Source organism: Pezoporus flaviventris, unplaced genomic scaffold, assembly GCF_033815535.1.
Source record: "Pezoporus flaviventris isolate CSIRO_AGI_PZ_B2104156 unplaced genomic scaffold, CSIRO_AGI_Pfla_v1 ptg000093l, whole genome shotgun sequence".
NCBI lineage: Eukaryota > Metazoa > Chordata > Aves > Psittaciformes > Psittacidae > Pezoporus > Pezoporus flaviventris.
The window spans coordinates 4,976,525-4,999,210 of record NW_026892641.1 but is presented as its reverse complement, the minus strand read 5'-3'; the positions used below and the strand labels follow the sequence as shown (position 1 = coordinate 4,999,210).

At 52.0% G+C, this 22,686-nt stretch overlaps 1 protein-coding gene across 1 annotated transcript in view; it reads right to left on the bottom strand.

Moving 5' to 3' along the window:
* Window positions 1-22,686, bottom strand: part of LOC133280930 (S-adenosyl-L-methionine-dependent tRNA 4-demethylwyosine synthase TYW1-like) — a 331,505-nt gene that overhangs the window by 51,573 nt on the left and 257,246 nt on the right. Inside the window, exons 3-6 of the mRNA XM_061475986.1 lie at window positions 15,663-15,764; window positions 14,718-14,912; window positions 13,304-13,585; window positions 11,980-12,102 (exon numbers count right to left, since the gene is read on the bottom strand). Of these exons, the coding sequence (XP_061331970.1) occupies window positions 11,980-12,102; window positions 13,304-13,585; window positions 14,718-14,912; window positions 15,663-15,764 (702 nt within the window). The remainder of the gene's footprint in view (window positions 1-11,979; window positions 12,103-13,303; window positions 13,586-14,717; window positions 14,913-15,662; window positions 15,765-22,686) is intronic.

The following is a 22,686-nucleotide window of genomic DNA, read 5'->3' as shown; positions in this document are numbered from 1 at the left end:
GCCCCGCAGGAGGCGGCCCTGGCTCAGCTCGATGCTCGGGAGGAGGAGTCAGATTTGGAAGAGGTGGACTCTGACATAAGGTAAATGTGGTGATGGCAATGCTGGTGCCGAGTTCAGCTCTTGTTCCGTGTAGGAACTGCTGAGGGTTTCCTTCATGTTGCTTCCTTGGCTATATCCTTAGATGCTATTTCCTTTCTGTTATTTTCTCAGCTATTATTTCCCAGCTCTTATTTCCTTGATGTTCATAGAAGCATAAACTCACCGAGCGGTTTGGGTTGGGAGGGAGCTTAATGCTCACTCAGTTCCAACTCCCTCCCCAATGGCTTTTGTGACATTGCTGTTATGTCCTTGCTGTCACTTCAGATATCCCAGAAGCTGGTCAGGGGTTCCTGGTGCCCATGTGTCAGCAGAGGAGAAACGACTTTTGCTTGCCCCACAAGCGCCTTGAGCCCCAGCGTGATGCTCCTTATCCATGGAGCAGGATAGAAGTTCTTCGAAGTCACCAATAAAACTGTTGGGTTGTTTGTTCTGCCCGTGTCCTGTGAGTTGATGGATGGATGCATGCATGCGTGTGTCTGAGCCTCTGTGTGTGTGCATGCAAATGTGATAAACATGTAGATGTATTGGCTTTCGCAAATCATAGGTGTGGTTATGTGGGGATAACTGTACCAGTTTACAGTAACAGACACAAAGCTCGCTAAAGACACAAGATTAGACAACAAGTTAAAAAGGGCCAGAACTCTTGAGCAAAACAGAGTCACATAGCAAGAGAATTTGTAAAAGAAAGACACGGGGGGAGAGGGGGGCCTTGATATAAGAAAAGCTGGTGCCTGGAAAACATAAAGTACTTTTTATCTTAACTTAGGTTGTAGAAAGAGAACAATGTTTATGTTGTAAGTCTGTGGAATGTAGTGGCCCCACTAAACATGAGTTAATTGTTTCACACTAGTCTTCTAAAGTATCTTTAGTTTTAAAGAACAATGTTTGTGTTGTAAGTCTGTGGTGAGATAATAGGATTTAGTGGCCCCACTAAACTTGAATGAGTTATTTCACACCATCCTTCTATTTATCAGTTAGAGACAGTGCCTCCCAAACATCTGCTAGTTTGGGATACTCCTTGTCTGCCCATCCTGCAATAAATTTTGCAGGCAGGTCACATTGTTTTAAATCATTGCTAGTTATCAGAATAATTACAGATACAGCTGGTTGTGTGATTGCTGGGGTGTCCAACTGAACCCAGAACCCCCCCGTGTGCTGGGCTGCGCCCCCAGAGTGTGAGCAACAAGTCAAGAGAGGGGATTCTCCCCCTCTGCTGTGCTCTGGGGAGACACCCCCGCACAGTCCTGATCCAGCTCTGGGGCAACAGCACAAGAGGGACTTGGAGATGCTGGAGAGAGGCCGGAGGAGACCACGGAAATCCTGCGAGGCCTGGAGCAGCTCTGCTCTGGAGCCAGGCTGGTTCAGTCTGGACAAGAGAAGGCTCCTGAAGGGGAGACCTTAGAGCAGCTCCAATGCCTAAGAGGCTACAGGAAACCTGGAGAGGGGCTTTGGACAAGGGCCTGTAGGACAGGACAAGGGGAATGGCTTTAACCTGCCAGAAGGGAGACCGAGATGAGCTCTTAGGCAGAAGCTCTTCCTTGTGAGGGTGCTGAGGCGCTGGCACAGGGTGCCCAGAGAAGCCGTGGCTGCCCCATCCCTGGCAGTGTTCACGGCCAGGTTGGACACAGGGGCTTGGAGCAAGCTGCTCTAGTGGAAGGTGTCCCTGCCTGTGGCAGAGGTTGGGACTGGACAAGCTTTAAGGTCCCTTCCAACCCAAACCACTCTGTGATTCTATGCCAAGGCAGAGGTGTTGCTGCCCCTCTGACAAATCTCAGTTCAAGCGTTTCAAAAGATTTCCCACAAATATACCTATGAAACTCATCCTCTGCCACATCCAAATCTGACCCACAGCACATACAACTGCCACTTCTCCCCTCTGATGTGCTTGCTCCAGGATGCCAAGGTGCCCATTATATCCATGTGTTTTCCATTTTATTACATAAAATACTCTTCAAACTAATATTGCAGAGGTGAAGAAAAAACAAAAAAAAAGGAAGACCTAAACCCCATACAAAGTAGGATTCTTTAAGCTAACTGAATTGATCATTTTTAGCCGCATGGCTCGATACATTTATGTGCCTTGGCTAAAAAAATCACCTTCCCAAGAAGTTTCTACTCCCATAAGGAAAATGACACCCAGAATATCCCAGTTCTGCCTGAACATCTTTCCTAGTTAACCTCCCAGACACCAGACAGGAGGAAACCCTCGTCTTCTCATGGCCCCATCCATCAAAAGTTCCAGGGCTTTCTAATCAATGAAAGGCACAAACTTTAAGAAGACAATAATAACAAACAGAAAGCCTGCCTGGCAGCGAGGAACACTGCTACGACATTCCCAGTGGAGCTGTTAAATGCACTATTAAAGTTCAAGGATTACACGAACGGAGAGCTGAAGTTCACACCCGCAGAGCTCTGGAAGCAATACTGCAGTGGCAAGAGGACAGCTACAAAAGCTGACAACTTGGCCCTTAGCTCAGGCTCATCTCTCAGTGGCATCACTGGCAAGAACCACCTGGGGGGGTCAGAAAAGTGGATTAGACCTCAGGCTGCCCACAGGAACACCACTTGGCTCCTTGCAAAACAGCCTTCTACAGGACTAACGCATGCTACTTCTGCTCTCTTAGTGCCACTCTCTTCTGTTGAGAAAGCTGTTTGGAAAGATTGCATCTCATCTGCACATCCACAGCACCTACCAAAATTCAATCTCCATCTCATGCCAAGCCTCTGCAACCCAACAGCAAGAGAGGGATGTCACAAGAGCACCTCTGACACACGAACAAGGACAGCTGAATACTTTGCCTGCTTTGGCAACACAAGTATCAGCAAAGGAAGCAAAATTGTGGCTCACCTTGTAACAGGAAAGAAAAAGCAGCTCCCACTCTCCAAAGCTGCTCTTCACACAGAGCACAGGGACACTGGACAAGGTGCGGATGTGTTTGCACTTCAGAGACACCTACAAACTGCACTGTTTGTAGTGCAAGCAAGAACCTGGAGAGCTGCTGCAGCTGCAGGCCCAGCCTGCAGAGCTTGTCCCACAGAACACGACTGCAGCCACTGCACCTCCTGAGTCAAACCGATTCATTTGATGACAGACACTGCGCTCCCACAAGACATCCTTGTGCTCCTCTCCTTGGATACAGCAATGAAATCAACAGGCCACTTGCTCCATGCTTCTCCCAGGAACTACCCTCAGCAGACAACTCCTGCGTGCATTGGTTTGCAGGCATCTCTCAGCTGGGTTATTTGGCTGACAAGCACCTTAAAACACGCCCAGAGAAAAAAAATCACCTGAGCAATGCAGCACAAAGCTGCTGGGAAGCGGGAGGCAGATGGGCTGAGCTGCTGCAGACTAAGCCCTGGTTATCTCCAGCCACAGGTGCTCAAGAAAAGGCTGCAAACAACACTGGGGGTGAATTTCAGATTTCCAGGCTTTTTTATAGCCATCAGCTCTGCTTCACTCCCCTGGTACTGACTAATTTACAGCAGACTCAGGAACAGCAAGGGCTATGGCAGCTACCAGCAAGGGCAAAAAGAAGAGTCTTCATTCACAGAGCTCATGGCCCTTTACAGGCTCGTCAAGGGAGCCAGCATCACACCACATGCCAAACCCAACGTCCAGCCTGAGCTTATCTTTAAAGTAACTTGTCTTTTTTCCACCCTTATTTATCAGGGACTCCCAAGTCCTGCACAGAAAAGGCAAGCCTCAAGAGCTCTTGTAATGTTATTTATCAATTATAATCCTTTTCAATAGACAAGATTTAGAGAAGAAAGAATTGAAGGAAAGGGAGAAGCGTCCCTGTGACAAATCCCGATTTTAACACTAGAAGGAGTCCCCAGGCAGTTAAAGGATATTTATCAAAGCTTGTTTTAAAAGGTAGGCTCACACTGAATTCTGAGCCACAGCAGCAGAGGTCAAAGCCCAGCCCAGCCAAATGAGCTGCTGCAGATAAAAGCACAGTGTTCCTATAGGAATCTTTCACACATTAAAAGTTCCAGGAAGTTTTTGGAGAGCTCTAAACATGTACAGCAGTTCTAGTTGATTTTAAATCTGACAGGTAAGTACCCCAGCCTCAGGCAAGTAGCTGAAAATACAGCTAACAATTCTTGGAGACTCCGGAGTTGCAGACAACCCTTTTTCTGTAAGCCTTATACCTTAAGCACCTTATCTCTTAACACTCACTGCTTCATTTCAAACAGAACTTCACCAGAAGTTTCTTCATCCAGTGTCAGCAAGGTTTGGTCTTGCACAGCCCTCACACGCTCACAAAGGGGATGATGGACAGTCCCAGTGCTTGTGAACAGCTTCCCATAGAATGGCTTTTCAGGGGAGAGTGCCAAAGGGGATCAGGAAACATCCCCCATGGCAAATGCACACAGAAGGATTAACAAACTTCTTGACCATACATTGTTTCCTGTAAACCCCATCTCATTCTTGCTCTCTCTCTCACACACACCCCTTTTTTATTTACATTGCAAATGTGACTCTCAGCACTATTACACTTTAAGTTTGGGAAATCAAGAACATTAATCTCAAAACTGTGTCAAGAGAATATGCCCATTTGATTGCTTCCCAGCCCATCAACAGTATCATCATCACTATTACTCACACCTGCAGTTTATAAATACAAAGATTCATAAAGCCATTTCATTCCCTGGGAACAAGTCTAGATTGATTTGGCTTTCCAGTCTATCACAGTCTCCCAGCTGTGGGAGATAATCCACCTGAAGAAATGGTGTCCCTCTGATTAACAGCACTCCTGCAGGCCACAAACACACCCATTAGATTTCACATGTGATCTGATAAATACATTTCAGGGGAGTAACTGTGGAGGACAGGGAAAATGTGCCACAACTGTAGAAGTCTACTTAGTTACTAAATTCACTAAGAACCACCACTACCTTCTCCTGGTGTATAAAAGCCACTTGGAGAACAGGTTTTAGGCCTAGAAGCAGGCAGATGGAAGGGCGGTAAATGCAGAGAAAGCACAGACCTTTACCCACCTACCTGTGCATCATCCATCCCTGCCTAGCACCACAGCCTTGGATCACCAGGCACCCAACAGAAGCAACCTCAGACCTCCCCAGGCCTCCTTCAGGCCACAGTCCTATTACCCACTGGTGAACTTCCACCCCCAGCAATTCCCCTCATGAAACCACAGGCATTACCTGCACTCACATCAAGGTCTGAGTCCAGCTCAGGAGCCTGACATGCATCATCTGCAACTATATCCCCTGCAGCAAGTTCCAAAAGTTGAATTACTCAGCAAACAGCAGCTCTGAAGCAGTCCCCACCACACAGTACATGATTTGGTAAACCAAGTGTGGGATTTACTTTTGTATCAGCCACCATTTTATATTATTTGAACGATTTCCTGTTGCCACCCAACCTCATGCCAAGTTTTGTGCTCAGACTCAGTGTGCAAAAGCCACCAGCACCTTCAACTGTGCACCTACACCTTCAGAAGCTTTTTGAAACTCCACCTCTTTCCCAAGGGACAGTAGCTCCCTGAGAGTAGTTCCTAAGTAGAATAGCTACGACTGACAGGAAAAGAGCTGCTGGCATTCACCTTCAACTGCTGAATTCATCTGCCTGACTCAAACGACTGCAAGAGCCCAGCATCTGTCTCAAGCCCTTTGACGATACTTCGCGAAGTGCAGTGAAGCATAGGGAAAAAAGCAGGAGAACAGAACTCAGCCTTGACTTCCATCAGGTCAGGCAACAGAAGGTGGAGGCAAAATTAAATTCAGATCACCTGCAGAGATGTGAGGACATATTTATTAGGTAAAACTCCACAGCTTCACTCTGACAGCAGGACAAGAAGGAATTCTGACCGTCTGTGACCGTTCATCTGTCTCATCCACGAGTGATTCTCACTAAAGGCACTACTTGCCTGCAGAAGACATCAAAGCTGGACCCTAAATTGCTGCAACCTAACCACATTGCACAGGCAGAGCACCTGCTATTCCATCTCCTATTTGCAGAGAAGCTAACAAACAACACTGACATCCACAAAATCTGTGCTCAAAACTGTTCAGGAACATTTCAAACCCAAGTAACTTCGTGTATGAAGAAGCACCCGATACAACCCTAAAGTGCACCAGCTCTCTTTAAACTTGTTAGCTTGTGTGTGGATAGTTCAGCTACAAAAACCCAAAGCATTGCCTGCGCTGGGAGGGATTACTGCAAGACAACAGATGATGTCAGCGTTAAACAGGTGTCAGACTCATTTTACATAGTTCAGCATTCTGCAAGAGGAAAAAACAGCTCAAGGGACAAGGCAGCTCATGTGGAAAAGAAAAGTTCTTGTTGCACAAACTCACAGCCCCTAAAGTGAGGACGTGACTTAAACCGAGATTTAAACAACTCAATCTCCCTGCCTGGGAGCGGGAGAGGCTGATCATGATAAATTACTTTCATAAATGCAGATCATCCTGCTCTTTCACGTCAAGTCTTCAGCATTTATTTTAATTATAGCAAAGAACTGCCCCAAAGGGACTGTTTTGTAATTCAAGTGTTTGCATAAACCTGCTGCGGGTCAACACGCACATTCCCCGGGAGATTCGACATCCAGACACAGTCATTCCTCCTCCAGCTAATGAAGGACAGCCAGCAGCTCAGGCTCCTCAGGATACACATCCAGACCTACCTCCTGCCATTGCCCCACTCAAGACAGCTGAGGACTTACATGAAGTCATTGCTGGAAGCCCTTTCACCTGTACATGCTCTGGTTACAGAAGCATGAAACCAGAAATGTAGATTACAGCTAGGCTCATCAGCCATGCAGGACAGGAACAGAGGGGGCAGGAATGAGAACTACATCATTTAAAGCTTCAAAATTAACCCAAAGTCCTAGATGGGACTAGAGCAGTGGAGTATTGGAGGCGAGTACACACAGGGAAAGGAGAAAGGACCACAGCACAGCCACACAGGGAGAGATTGAGCCCTTCTCCCTCCAATTGGTTCATCCGCAAGCTGCAGTGCACCAGGTCCATACAAGCTCAGGGGCAGGAGCTCTCGCACAGCAGCCTGCCTTGCCCCACGTCACTGGAGCTACTCTCCTCACAGAGCCTGTTACAAGCAGTGGGGAGGATTTTATCTCCTTTCCTCTCCCTAAGGTCAGCAACAGAGACCACGTGCTCTCCTCCTGAGCACGCAGCCTCCTGTGATCCAAGGCCTGGAGTTTCAGGAAACAGCTGAGAGAAGAAGGGCAGGGCTGCACTCGGTGCTCCCTGGTGGAGGTCCTCCTGCAGCAGGTGGCTGAGCTGCGGGATGCTGTTAATAGACTGTGAGATGTCAGGGAAGCTGAGAGGAAGCAGGAATGCTTGCTCCCAGCCCAAACTGTGCAGGGGCCTCGAGCTTCACCTCTACCTCATGAAGGAAAGAAGGAGGCCATTAACCTGGGAATTAGTGACAAAAAAAAAAACAACAAAAAAAGAAGGAAAAGGACAACCAAAAGCAAGGGGCTTCCCCCTAAATCCCCTGTCCGCAAGCAGAACCGCTTTGCTGTCCTGCAGGGGGCTAATGAGGAAATGCACTCGAGCCAGAACAGCCGGCTGATGCACTGCTAAAGAAGATCTCTACTGGTGCTGCTAGGAAAAAAGCGGCGGGTCGTAGTAGTAGGGGACTCTACACTGAAAGGGACAGAAGCACTTGTCTGCTGTCCAGACCCCGTCTCAAGGGAGGTGTGTTGCCTACCAGGGGCACGGATCAGGGATGTGGCAGAGAGGCTGCCTGCTCTAGTAAGTCCCACGGACTATTACCCACTCCTGGTGATACATGTGGGTGCTAGGGATATAGATAGTAGTAGCCTGGGGAACATAAAGAAGGACTACAGAGCCCTGGGGGAGGTGGTTAGGGGCTCTGGAGCTCAGGTGGTCTTTTCATCAATTCTCCAGGGTACAGGGGAGGACCTAAAAAAAGCTAGGAGGATTGGCCAGGTTAATAACTGGTTAAAAGGCTGGTGTCATAGTCAGGGGTTTGGGTGTCTTGAACACGGCACCCAAGCTTGTAGGCCAGGTCTAGTGGGGGCTGGTGGAGCTGGTCTGATAAAGGGGAAGTGCAGTTTTGGTAGGAGGCTTGCCAGACTGGTAAAGGATGCTTTAAACTAGATGTGTTGGGGCAGGGGGGCATCGTTCCATCCCAACACACCCAGTCAGTTGCCAGAACCTATAATAAAAGCTCAGAGCAATGTAGAGATATCCCAGCCACTCCAGCCAATGAGCCGGCTTCATTTGGAGCTCGGCTCAGATGCCTCTATACAAATGCCCGTAGCATGGGGAACAAACAAGAGGAATTAGAGATGTGTGCACGTCTACGGGGGTATGATATAATAAGCATCACAGAAACATGGTGATCCGATGACTGGAGTGTTGCGATAGAAGGTTACAGGCTCTTTAGAAAAGACAGGCCTGGCAGGCGAACGGGGGGGTTGCCCTTTATGTTAGGGATAGACTGGAGAGTATGGAACTCTGTCTGGGGACAGGTGAGCAGTCCACAGAGAGTTTGTGGGTCAGGGTTAAAGGGAATATAGCTATGGGAGACATTACTGTGGGGATCTGTTACAGACTGCCTGATCAAGGAGAACCTGCGGATGAAGCCCTCCATAGACAGATAGGAAAAGCCTCACGCTCGCAGGCCCTTGTTCTCACGGGTGACTTCAACCACCCTGACATCTGTTGGAAGGACGGTACGGCCCGGCACAAGCAATCCAGGAGGTTCCTCAATTGTGTAGAAGACAACTTCCTTCTGCAAGTAGTAGAGGAGCCAACAAGGAGAGGTGCCATGCTTGACCTCGTGCTCACCAACAGGGAAGGGCTCATTGGAAATGTGACACTCCAGGGTAGCCTTGGATGCAGCCATCATGAGATGCTCGAATTTGAGATCCTCAGGACAGTGAGAAGGGTGTGCAGCAAGCTCACTGCCCTGGACTTCAAAAGAGCAGACTTTGGCCTCTTCAGGAACCTGCTTCGGAAGGTTCCATGGGATACAGCCCTAGAGGGCAGAGGAGCCCGAGACTGTTGGTTGATATTCAAGGATCACCTGCTGCAAGCTCAGGAGTGTTGCATCCCAACCAGAAGGAAGTGCAGGAGGGCCAGGAGACCTCCTTGGATGGATAAGGAGCTCCTGAGGAAAATTCAATTGAAAAAAAGGCTTATAATAAGTGGAAGCAAGGACAGGTGGCATGGGAAGAGTACAGGGATGTTGCCCGAGAAGCTAGGGACCAGGTTAGGAAAGCTAAGGCCCAGTTAGAATTAAACTTAGCTAGAGGTATTAAAGATAACAGGAAGGGATTCTACAGGTACATAGCAAATAAAAAACAGACTAGGGAGAACGTAGGCCCCCTCAGGAAGCTCTCGGGAGAACTGGCTACACAGGAGTTGGAGAAGGCTGAGGTTCTGAATGACTTCTTTGCCTCACTCTTCACTGGCAAAGGCTCTGACCAAACCACCCAAGTCTTGGAAGGCAGACCCAGGGACTGTTGAGAATGAAGACCTTGGGCCCGCTGTAGGAGAGGAATTGGTTTGAGACCATCTTAAAAATCTGAACGTGCACAAGTCCATGGGTCCTGATGAGATCCACCCGCAGGTCCTGAAGGAGCTGGCGAATGAAGTTGCAAAGCCGCTGGCCATCATATTTGAGAAATCATGGCAGTCAGGTGAAGTTCCCGATGACTGGAAAAAGGGAAATATAACCCCCATTTTCAAGAAGGGGAAAATGGATGACCCGGGGAATTACAGACCAGTCAGTCTCACCTCTGTGCCTGGCAAAATCTTGGAGCAGATTCTCCTGGATGGCATGCTAAGGCACATGAAAATCAACAAGGTGCTTGGTGACAGCCAGCATGGCTTCACTAAGGGGAAATCCTGCCTGACCAATGTGGCAGCCTTCTATGATGGGGCTACAGAACTGATGGACAGGGGTAGAGCAGTTGATGTCATCTACCTGGACTTGTGTAAAGCGTTCGACACTGTCCCACACGACATCCTTGTCTCTAAATTGGAGGGACATCAACTTGACGGATGGACCACTCAATGGAAAAAGAACTGGCTGGATGGCTGCATACAAGGAGTTGTGGTCAATGGCTCAATGTCCGGCTGGAGACCAGTAACGAGTGGGGTCCCTCAGGGATCGGTGTCGGGACCGGTCTTGTTTAACATCATTGTCGTTGACATGGACAGTGGGATTGAGTACGCCCTCAGCAAGTTTGCCGATGACACCAAGCTGTGTGGTTCGGTTGACACGCTGGAAGGAAGGAATGCCATCCAGAGGGACCTCGACACACTTGTGAGGTGGGCTGATGCCAACCTCATGAAGATTAACCATGTCAAGTGCAAGGTCCTACACCTGGGTCAGAGCAATCCCAGGCACAGCTACAGGTTGGGCAGAGAAGAGATTCAGAGCAGCCCTGTGGAGAAGGACTTGGGGGTGTTGGTTGATGAGAAAACGAACATGAGCCGGCAGTGTGCGCTTGCAGCCCAGAAACCAACCGTATCCTGGGCTGCATTCAAAAGGAGCGTGATCAGCAGGTCGAAGGAGGTGATCCTGCCCCTCTACTCTGCTCTTGTAAGACCTCACCTGGAGCATTGTGTGCAGTTCTGGTGTCCTCAACATAAAAAGGACATGGAACTGTTGGAACAAGTCCAGAGAAGGGCCACAAGGATGATCAGGGGACTGAAGCACCTCCCGCATGAAGACAGGCGGAGGAAGTTGGGGCTGTTCAGCCTGGAGAAGAGACGGCTGCGTGGAGACCTCATAGCAGCCTTCCAGTATCTGAAGGGGGCCTATAGGGATGCTGGAGAGGGACTCTTCATTAGAGACTGTAGTGACAGGACAAGGGGTAACGGGTTAAAACTGGGGAAGTTTAGGTTGGATATAAGAAGGAAATTCTTTCCTGTTAGGGTGGTGAGCCACTGGAATGGGTTGCCCAGGGAGGTTGTGAATGCGCCATCCCTGGCAGTGTTCAAGACCAGGCTGGACGAGGCCTTGGGTGATATGATTTAGCGTAAGGTGTCCCTGCCCACGGCAGGGGGGTTGGAACTTGGTGATCTTAAGGTCCTTTCCAACCTTAACGATTCTATGATTCTATGAATCTAAGTCCACAGCGCAGAGCTATGCAAGACAAGGATGGTGCAGTTACAGACAGAGGTAGGTTTGTTGAGGAAAGGGTGGAGAGCAGCTCAAGGATGCACAAGGAAAGAGCCCACCACAGAAAGCTTGCTAACGGGGAAACAGCCAGCAGGTGGCAACACAGACATCCCAGGTCCCTCCTGGGCACACCCTTCCCATCCCAACCGCCAACTGCTCAGCCGGCAAGAAGTGTGGGGAACACAGGAAGGCTTAGCCTAGTACCTATGTGTATTCTCACTCCTTCCCGTGTGCTAACCAGATAAAGGAGTCTAATGTATTCTGCTGGAAGACTGCACACGGAAAATGAAACATGAACAGACCCACACAGGAAGGGAGACAGTAACACCCTGGCATAAAGCAGGATTATGGTTGTCTTTGCCAGGCTCAACACAGGTCAGATCAAGCTCCCACAGGCAGATCCAGTAACAAGATTTGTGTTTAGACACTGGACTGTGAATCACAGCAACAGAGATGGATATTCAGATCTGAACAGTGGAAGTTATTTTCCCTCTGACTCACAATAAAAGGTTACCACTGCACTATTTGCTCAGCGAACAGGTCCCAGTTAGCCAGGAAGTATATCCAACACACCTCCAAGTATAGGCTTGTTTGAGGACAGGTTCTCCAATAGCTTCTATTTTACTCTCCCTTTAACTAGCTCCAGCAATTCAAATCCAGCAAGTGTATTTTAAGCGATTCAACTGATCACTGATAAAGACCCGATAGTTCCACACTCGTTGTAACAGTGGTACCTTGGCTTCCTTCACGTGCCTCATGATCTTGCCAAGATCTTCAACATCAAGGACAGAATTTGACCCTCCAGCTTCCTCAGCGTCAGCTTCCTCCTCACTACTGCTTTCAAACAACTCTTCTGCCTGTGTAAGAGATCGGACAAAAATCCAAGTGAGAATTGTATCTGAATGTTAAGCATTAGATCTTCATCTATGCTAACCAGTGAAAACAGCTCTCACACTCGGCAAAGATACTGAAAAACAAGGAACAGCCTACCAATAACCTGTATAATGTGTACAAGATGCATTTAAACCTGGGGCTCTCTTTGGTGTCTGAAGCTCAGCCCAGCTTTCTTGCCTCCAGATTACTCCCTTTCCCTCATGTGCCCACCTGATCCCATGACAGGCAATCAGAGAAGTCAGACTCCCACTCTGTACTGTGATCATCTGGAAGCCTAAAGCCCTTCAATTCCCCCGAGTGCCCCTTGGTGTCTGATGAACAGGGAGTGAGAGATCTGCTTTCCCAGTCAAATTCTTCACAGAGCAGAAACACCGTCTCCCTTTTTGTACACAGGCAAGGTACAGCAGAAGAGCACTGGTGGAACAGCAATGCTTATTCCTCTTGTTCCTGCAGTAGGCAGCACCCTCAAACCCACTCAGACAGAAGAGACCTTCTTTTACTACAGAATTCAACATGGTCATCATAGTCATTTCCAACTCACAGCAAACACCTTGCCGGCAGGATTAAAGTGCCACAGCACCTCTGGGTCTTGCATTTTAGAGCAAGAGAGAGGATTCCTTATTCAAGCCTGCAATCAACAAACACGCCAGAAGACACAAAAATGATTACAGACACACATTCAGAGCAAATACAGGACTTGCTCAGAGAACACTCCCCCAACTGCCTTTGGAAAAACCTTGGGATTCAGGCAAAGCACCTAAATTTCCCCAAGTTGAAATGGAAGCAGGTTAACTGCTCCCAGAGAACTAAATGTGAAGTGAACTTGGCCACGAGACAAAGCAAAGGCTCTGAAGAGAACCCAGACTGGGTCCCTGGAGCATGTATCACAACACATACCTCCCCCTATGCAAGAGGAAGACTCATCATACACATGCCATCTAGCCTAGGACCATCAGCCATCACTAATTCTTTGGTCCTTCTTGGGTGGCTTATTCTACTTGCTATCTGCCATGGGATCTCATCCCTCTTCCCCCTCTGATCCAAAAAAAAAGAGGTATCAAGCTCCCACGGCACCCCTCTGGGCTGAAGGAGAAAGGAGAGAAGTCAACCAGTGCTACAAGGGGTACTAAATCAGAAATAAGGTCCCACGGATTTGGGCTTTACCTCAGTATTCGTATATTCCGATACCCCATGTTCATGATCTGAACTCTCCCTGCTCTGCTTCCCTGGAGATTTGCACTTCCCTTTCTTGCACTTCCCACCACAGGGCTTCTTTTCCCCTCTGCAGAGGGCCTGAAGCTGAGTGAGGAACTTGGCTTTCCAGGCTTCAAAGTCGGCCTCAATGGTGCCATGCTCGCTCTGGGACACGTTACAGTCCCCCTCGGCACGAGTCACGATCCGGCTGGCGCTGAGCATCCACAGCCACCTGTCAATATTTCTTCCAACCTGGGATAAGATCAAAGTTAGAGGGAAATTAAATGAAGGGCAAGTTAAACAAAGCAGGCAACTAAGAAAGCAAGCACCAAGCCTGGAAAGAGGGCTGCACAGGACTGCAGGACAGGCACTTCTGGACTCTCCCTCACCTGCCGGCTCAGAGCACACACAGTCTGAACACCACCACACCTGGATTAGACATTACGAGAAAAATGCTTCACTGTGAGGGTGCTGAGGCGCTGGCACAGGGTGCCCAGAAAAGCTGCGGCTGCCCCATCCCTGGCAGTGTTCAAGGCACAAGAAGGTGGCACAAGGCCCGTGGCAGGGGGTTGGAACTCTAAGAGCTCTAAGGTCACTTCCAACCCAAAGCATTCTGTGATGGAAAACACCTCTGCTATCAAACCCATGTGATAAGAAAGAGGTGAGCTCTGGAAACAAGCTCCTTTATGCTATGCTTGGTCAAAATGGCCACATCCCTAACACATTTCCTGTGGCTCCAGTTACACAAACATAACAACCAGGTGACAAGTCACGCCATTTTTCCGACCAAGATGAAACTCATTACAAGGCTCAGGTACTGCCGTATGCCCACTTCTATGGGCAACCTGTGCCAGTGTCTCACCAAAATCACAGGGAAGAATTTTTTCCCTAATGGCCATTCTCAGTATCCCGTCTGGCAGGTTAAAGCCATTCCCCCTTGATCGGTCCCTGCAGCCCCTTATCTAAAGCCCCTCTCCAGGTTTATCATCAGACCCCTTTAGGCTCTGGGAGCTGCTCTAATGTCTCCCCAGAGCCGTCTCTTCTCCAGGCTGAACCAGACCAGCTCTCACAGCCTGGCTCCAGAGCAGAGCTGCTCCGGCCCAGGCAGCATCTCTGCGGCTCGATCCAACAGCTCCACATCCCATGTGTTGTTGCCCCAGAGCTGGATGCAACAGAGGGAGGGTCTCACCAAAACAGAGTAGAGGAAGAGAACCACCTCCCTCAGCCTGCTGGCCACACTTTTTTTGGTGCAGCCCAGAATGCCATTGGCTTTCTGGGCCAATTCTCACACAAACTACCAGTAACGGGCAGGTACGTAGCATTTAAGATAGCTCAGCCTTTCAGAGGAGCAGGAGTCAAAGACATGTGCACAGGAGATACTTACTGTGTTGTAATGAGCAACATACGCAGAGTTTCCCAAGCCAAATACAGCATATCTCAGGCCCTTCAGATAGGCTTTCCCAAAGCGAAAGTCGTGTGCAGCCTCTTCTAACCACCTACAGAACCAGGCTGCACTCTCGGTTGGCTGCCCATCTGTGTACGTAGCCACCAAGAACACACAGATGTTCCTGCTGGTTGTCTAAGAACAGAAACAGAACACAAGAGAAAAGATCACTCAATTTTTCTGAGCACTTCAGGAAGAGAGCTGGAACACATGGGCACCTGAAAGAAGTCAAAAGATGAGATTTTGGCTGGCTGGCTGGCTGAATAGTTTTTGGTGTGGGATGCTGCAGGTGGTAACCCCAACAGTGGTGGATGGCCATCCTCCCTGCAAAGCCATCTTAAATTAACCAAAGGAGAACAAGCTCTCTTTCCCCTGCTTAATGGAGTGGTAAAACAGAACGGGACACCCACCTTCCCCACCCCAATCAACAGCTTCCAAAACACGCTCTTGCAGCAATAACGCCCCCATACATTAAAAAAATCAACTATCAATATTGACAGAAGAAAAATCCACCAAGGATTCCCCAGCAGAAATACTGCTCACGAGAAGTTTCTAAGTCTAAAAGCTGCAGAAGAATCACTATCCTCTTACTCCAGTTTTGAACCCTTCCCAGGTGGACACTCATAGACACAACAGGGGCCCTGGTGCAGACACTGTCCATTACTCACAGCCGAGTTACACAACTGGCTTGGACAAAGCCAAGCTCGGCATCACACACCCTACATAAGCCTTTCCTCAGCAATTTCAGCATTTAGCTATTTGTTGCCAAGGGCTGATGGACTGCACTTGCTTCCATGGAAGGAAAGCAAATTGCAACACAACAGCTTTGCCTTCACAACCCCAGGAAAAGCTTGGAATTATTATTCCCATTTACAACATACCTACCTCGTCTAATAAACAATCATCTGGATCACAGTCTCCCGTGCTAATGACTTCCACTGGCACATTAAGGGAAATAACTGCCTCAGCAAGAGCTCTGGCAAATCTCTGAGAAAAGAAACAGAGACAGCAACTGGGTGCTACAACACAGGTACCTGAAAGGTCAAACAAGCCCTGCTGTGCCCAGAGACAGGACTTCTCCCAGCACAGCAAGGATATACTGGCTGGAAAAACAGAATCACATGAATTTTATGATTAACGATTTTATATTTACACACACAAATGACATTTCCTTTTGAAAAAGCACCTGAAAGAGCACTTCTAAGAAGATCAGCTAGCAAATTAAGAGTATATTCAAGGCCAGGTTGGATGGGGCTTGGAGCAACTTGCTCTAGTGGAAGGTGTCCCTGCCTGTAACAGGGGGTTAAAACTGGAAGGTCCCTTTCAACACAAACCAGGCTGGGGTTCTATAACACTGTAAGAGTAAACTTGAAGCTTCATAATAATGTCTCTACTGCATACCCCACATGAAGGCAGTAGTAAAGCTCTTATTTTTATATGCTTTTCACTTATCTTTCCTGTTGGGTAACAACTTCTCATGACCTAAGGAACTCTGATCTTTACACACTGTAGTGTTTCTAAGGCAAGCAACATACTCGAATCTCAACATTTCAACTCAAGATCATGCACATGGAAAAAAAGTAACTCATACCTTTGCTGTGCCAGTCTGAGACCCATAGAAAATCTTTACCCCAGCAACGTAGACCTCCTTTCTCTGCAGGGTGGCACATCCATTGACTACCTTGTCTTCTATTCCTTCAGAAGAAGCGGGATTCCCAGTGGGTTTTTCACCCTGTGGAACAAGCACTGTCTCGCGTTCCATCCCTTTTCAAAGCGATGGTAACCCCCTTTTCCCCAAAAGCATTGAAAATTCCAGTCCTGTGATCAGACTCTCAGCACCATGCAAATGGAACAAAGCAGTTGAGTGTCTCTCACCCTACAGAGACACACAAGTAGCTTTCTCCAAACTAGGCCATGCTACAACACGCTCATCTCGCACACTGCTGAGATAACAGACTCAGGCTGAAACCAAGAACGTCCCAACTCCTAAAGCAGAGCTTCACTCACCTGAACGGCAAGGATTTTAATTCCCGAGTGGCCTAATCCCACCCTGGTCCCCAGACCAGCCCAACCTTATCATTAACATCACAGGAAAAATGAGAAAACCTTGCAGAAGCAGAGTGATTTGCCTGAAGTGACAGAGCAAGCGAGGCTGACACACTCCCTCAGTAACAAATGGAAAGCATTCAGATGAGTTCTGCTGTAACAGCGGAGCAAAGAGCGCGTTCAGCTACCCACAAACATAAGACGACCAGGACTGAGGATTACAACCATCAGACACACTGAACTACAGCTGGCACATGCAACAACTCCGGTGGGCCCACAGGGGAGTAGCACATTTCACTGCACCAGGGGCTTCCTTTCCCCAGCAACTGCTCGCTGGGCTGTGGAGCGGGGCACAGATTCTGGGGCTCTTCTCAAAGCACCTACATGCTCTGTTACTTTCTCTTGGGGTTTGGAGGTGGAGAACTGAATGACGATCCAAATGCTGACCCCAAAGGCAACTGCAGAACAGACGTAAAGCCTGTGCAGCCATAAGGACACCAGGCAAGTAGAGAAGAAGCTCCACGCATCCATTGAGACATCCAAGTCTAAAACAGATCACAGATTTAGCGAGAGCAGATTCCAACAGCACAAACTGAGAATGAACACCACAAACCCAGCCATCCCGCACCTGCAGGCTCAGGCCAGCAGCCTGACGCCAGGCTCTGCAAAAAACAGCCTTTGCCTACAAACACGACGCTACAAGAAGCCTTCACCTCCTCAGAGGAGCACCAACTGAGCTCAACCTCTGTTTCCACTGCCCTGTGGAATCTCTGGGTTTTCTTTAGAGAGCACCGGTTCTGTTCCAGGCAAAGGCAGGTAACACTCGAGCTGTGCAAGTGTCTGAAAGGAAGCAGTCCCTGTGAAACACCCAGGGCATCGGACCGGCCTTACTTTGGCACAGATCCAACACGTGCAGATCTCTCGAGCTACAAAGCTCCACGGCAAGGGGAAAATCACCTCCAAGCGCCCGCTGCTGAGCACAACCCTTGCTCGTACACGTGAGGCGCCACTCTGCTTACAGGAGCTTTGAGCCAGGTTCCAGGCCAGAGCAAGACCTCGACTCAGGTCACAACCTTGACGGGAAGCCCTTCATCAGCAACACCGAAGCTCCCAAAGACCAGAGCTGGGAGCGCTGCGGCTCTGCGGCAGCCCCACCGAACCCCTCCAGGGGGGCTCCGGGAACCTGCAGCACCCCGGGAACGCCGCTCCGCTCCGCCCCCCCCCCCCTCCCCGGGCAACCCCTGCAATTCCCCATGGAACACCCCCACCTCCCCCGGGCCTCACCGCCCATGGAGCTGCCCCGCCGCCCCTCAGCCCTGGGCCTGCCCTACCCCTGCCCCTCCGCACGCACCACTGACTCCTGCTCGGAGCTCGCCCGACCCACGGAACCACGGCACATCCTCACACAAACCTCTCGTCCCCTTGCCCCGAAACCACCTCACGGCTCTTACCCCACACCCGGCCAGCACCCACCACAACATCCTCCCCGCTGCACTTACCTTACACACACCCTCGAGCTCCTACACGGCCAACCCCGGCTCCGCCATTCCCGCACGGACACGGCCCGGCCCGGCCCTGCCCGGCCCGGCCCCGCTCCGCTCCGGCCACAGCGCAACACCCGCTCCCGCGGCCCGCACCGCCGGAGAGCTCTCGCCTCGCTCGGCCCAGCGGCCGCCGCGCACCCCTTCCCTGCGGAGTGAGCTTGCGGAGCGACGGCGAGGCGGGGAAAGCGTAGGGGCGGCCACAGAGGAGTCACGGCCGGGCGGATTCAGCCAATGGCGAAACAGCGCTGGGCGGCCCCGGCCAATGGAGAAACAGCGCTGGACGGCCCCGGCCAATGGACAACCAGCGCGGGGCAGCCGCGGCCGCGTCCATTTTAGCTCCGCCTCCCTGCTGGGGCCATGGTGCGAGCACGGCGCGGCGGGAAGCGCTGCGAGGTCGCCGCTGCCGAGTGGCAGCCAAGTCCTGGGCCGGCGCTGTCAGGGACGGCTCCGGCTCCGGTCTGTGGTGGGAGGCCCGTGGGGGATCCGGTGTGAAGACGTGGCTGTGGAGGGGGCAGCGCCGTGTGGGAGCGGTTGCGGAGCCGAGGCAAGGCCCGAGGCGCGGGGAGGCGGGCCCGGAATGATGGGGCCAGGCCCCGTCCCTGCTGCCGGCAAGAAACCGTGCTGGGAGCAGCGCCCGAGATGGAACGGGGGGGATCCAATTCTTCCTGCTGGAACGGTTCCACAGCCAAGGCTGGATGAATGGCTGTGCGTCTCTGCACTCGGTACGGTCTGGTGTCGGGAGTGGTGGTCTGTTCTTGTTAGACTGTTGTTGATCTGTTGTTGTTACTCTCTTCTTCTACCGCAGTTGGCACGTTGGGTTTTTTACTACCATTTTAGTATTGTTTTACTGCGAAGGTCCTTGCTCACCTTCCCCCTTTTTCTGTCCCTACGTCAAATAAACAGTCTGTGTTCACATCTGCCTTCCCCGGGTTTGGTTCCTGGGCCAGGGAGCAGTGTGCTGCTTTCCAGCACCCTCTGCTTGGGGGTACTTGCTTCCCCGTTCCAACACAGCTGTGTGGTCGAACAACAGTTATTACTGTTTGTATTATTATTACAATTTGTCATTATTTCACCGGTTTTCCTCCACTTTGCTTCTGCTTTGAGCAGAGGCTGTTTCAGGGCAAGACTGCACAAGTGTGCTGGGAAGGACGCTTAATTACCACGTTGTGCTTTCTCTTGCGTTGGTGTTTCCAGTGGAGAGACCTCAGCCCAGCCCAGGGGCAGGAAGCAGGGAGCCTTGGCAATGGCAACCAGAGGAGTCTTTACGCTCTCAAGCAGAGGTGGATGGGCTGAAGGAAGCACCTATGGTGCTCCCCAAGCCCAAGGATGGCAGCAGCATCCTTTGTACTGCTGGGAGAGGGCAGGCAGGGAAGGTGGGGGCAAGGCTCAAGCAGGATGGGGCAGCCAGAGGCTGCACGTGCAAGAGCTTCTGCCCTTGCATCACCGTTTCGTTTCAGTCACCTGCAGCTCCCCTGGCATCTGCCCCCAAAAGACTCCCTTGTGCAGCCCCCTGAGGACCTGAGCCAGCCCCAGTGCTACAGCTGTGCGCACTGCATGGGAGCACTGGGCATGGGCAAAGGGGAAACCAGAGGGCTGGAGATGGAGCCCTGCCTGCCATGGGCAGAGTGTGAGCGTTCCTTGCAAGGCCCCTTTGAAAGGGCAGCACAGCAGCAGCAGCCTGCTCTGTCCCCAGCTCTGAGCAGAAAGACCTGAAGGAACACGAGGGCTGCACGTCTCAATACACCACATTTGTCCCTAGCAAGGACACCCTAGATTACAACGCGTGCCAGTGCTGGGCTGTCCTCTGAGAGCTCGGGAGGAGCCTGCAAAGCCCTCAGTAGCTGTAAAGACCAAAGCTTGCTGTGGCTACATGAAAACCCAATCCAGTTCTAAGCACAGCTTTCCCCTGCATCTCAAGCGTGGCGCTTGGCAGCTGCTGAGATCCGAAACCCGGTCATTTGCCTTGGGTTTGTTGTTTTCCATAGGGATTCCCCGTGTGCCCCTGCTCCCTCCCGGGAAGTCGGGTGCCCCTGAGCTGGCCCGTGGGGGTCATTGCCAGGGAGGTGCTCAGGGGAATCGTGTTCTGTGCGGTCTGTGTCATGGTCCCTGCCACGGTGCCTGCCTGGTAGGGCACAGCAGGGCTGTGGAAGCTGCAGGCACAGAGGCGAGGGTGGGCTCAGGACAGGGGTGGCCCAGGGTCAGTGACTGTCAGGGGGAGGGTGGCCCAGGGCTGTCAGTAGAAGGCGGGTGGACCGGGGGTGCCGGTGGAACAGGGCCACGAGCTGTAGAAGGCGGCGACTGGCGAGGTCCGGCGGCGCGGCTCCCGCAGCGCGTTCCGGGCCGGTGGCCGTTGCTGCTGCGGTCGGAAGCGATGGCGCTGCCGAGTCCGTGGCGCTGCCTCTGGCGCTGGCAGTGATGCTGACCTGCCTGGCGCAGGGATCGCTGCTGGGAGCGGCGCTGGGCGCGGGGGGTGCCCGGTTTGCGCTGCGGTCCCGCACGCCCGCCAGGCGCCCTCCGGCCCGGCGCCCTCCCGCACGGTTCGTGCCCCCCCAGCGCCCTCCCCGACTTCTCCTTTTCCCCTACAGGCCGAGCCTCATTGCCCGCTTCCCACCTCCGTGGCACAGGGACACAGGTGGCACGGGGATGCAGGCGGCACAGGGATACGGGCAGGATAAGGACATGGGTGGCGCAGCTATGGCGGTGCTGGTCCCATAGCTCTGCCTGTGGTGCTGCCCTGCCTTCTTGTGCAGGGATTGCTGCTGGCTGCAGTGGGGTCCTGGTGTGCGACACGGTCCTGCCGGCCCGCAGGCTCCGGCTCCCATGGACTCTAACGGTGGCTTGGCCGCCGGCACCGTCTGTGCTGAGAGCACCCACTCCGGCCACTACTGCCTTGAGGGAGCACGGGGGGAGGACGGGATCGGATCCTCCCGCCGCTAACAGAGGCGCTGATCGTTGTGTCCCCGCAGAGCCCCACTGCCAACCGTGCGCCACCGGTACCCGCTGCTGCCGCACTGGAGCCCCCGCCGGTACGCTGGGACAGTCAGATGCCCAGGGTCTTGCCATGGGCCCGACGCCCAGCCCCGCTCTGCAGCCCAGCGCGCAGCTCTTTGCTTCTCCTCACTCTGCCCTGGCCACTCTGCAGGGGGGACACATCCAGGGAAAAGGGGAAGACGAAATCTCTTTGCTGTGCTGACAGCTTTTCAGCCAGAGGCAGCAGCACGCCTGGGAGCCCGGTGTTGCCACTTTGACGTGGGTCCCCTCAGCACCTGCTGAGCTGTAATAAAACACTGCTCACGTCCTGGGCTGGGCTTGCAGATGTGAGAGGGGGACGAAGTCGTGGCTAATGGAGCTCTGCAGCTGTGCAGGGAAAGGTTTTCTCCACGGTGAGTCAGTAGGGAAGGGTTTGCCGTGTCTGGGGCAGCAGCATCCTCCCTCCCCATTGCCTCGCTTAGAAACAGCCTGGAGGCTGCTTGCTCCCAGAGTGGATCCAGTTTGGGGTGCTCAGGCTTTGCCCTGGACGTTCTGGAGGGGAGCTGAGCAGCTTTGAAGCAAGAGAGGCTCTGGGCTCGGTAGCCAGTGCCTGGGAGATGGGATTTACTCTACAGCGATGAAGAGGACGGGAGGCTGTGCTCCCCAGAGCCAAATCAGTTGAGACCAAAGCTGGTCTCTTCCTGTGTTCCAGGAGAAGTGGATGTGGGGGGGGTTGTCCCCACAGTCCTGCAGAGGAGTCTGCTGTGCGGTGGCCAAGTGGACAGGAAGGTAATGTACTGCTCATCCGGCGAGCGCCCTCTTGTCGGTGCCAGCCGGGAAGAAAGTGTTCTCCTTCCCAGCCATCCCAGTACCCAAGTGCTGCTCTCCAGGCCCGAGACCTGGCTACTGGGTCACCCAGCTGTGGGGCAGCCCTGGTGTTGTGCTGATCAGCATCCCTGCAGCCTTGTTCCCCTGCGGTGCTGTGGAGCAGCAGGACAGGGTGGGTCCGACCTGGGCCCTGTGAGGAGCAGCGGCTCCCACCCGGGATCCCCGGCTGCTGCCTTGAGGCTGCCCGAGCCGGGGCCCTGGTGGGGGGAGAGGAGCAGCTCCTCTGCCTGGAGCCATGCTTAGGCTGCTGCAGTGACTCAAGGCTGTTGCCCTGAGCTCTGCTGTTTGGCAAAGACAGCAAAGAAACACAGCAGGGATGCCTGTGGGAGTCCTCGGCGTGTTGAGTCTTGTCCTGCTCCCAGGTCAGGGGGCCGACCCTAACTGGCTCTCTCCTGCTTGCACAGGGAACAGGAGGTGCGACGATGGAGCCTCGCGCCAGTGACAGCGACCAGGGCTGTGCA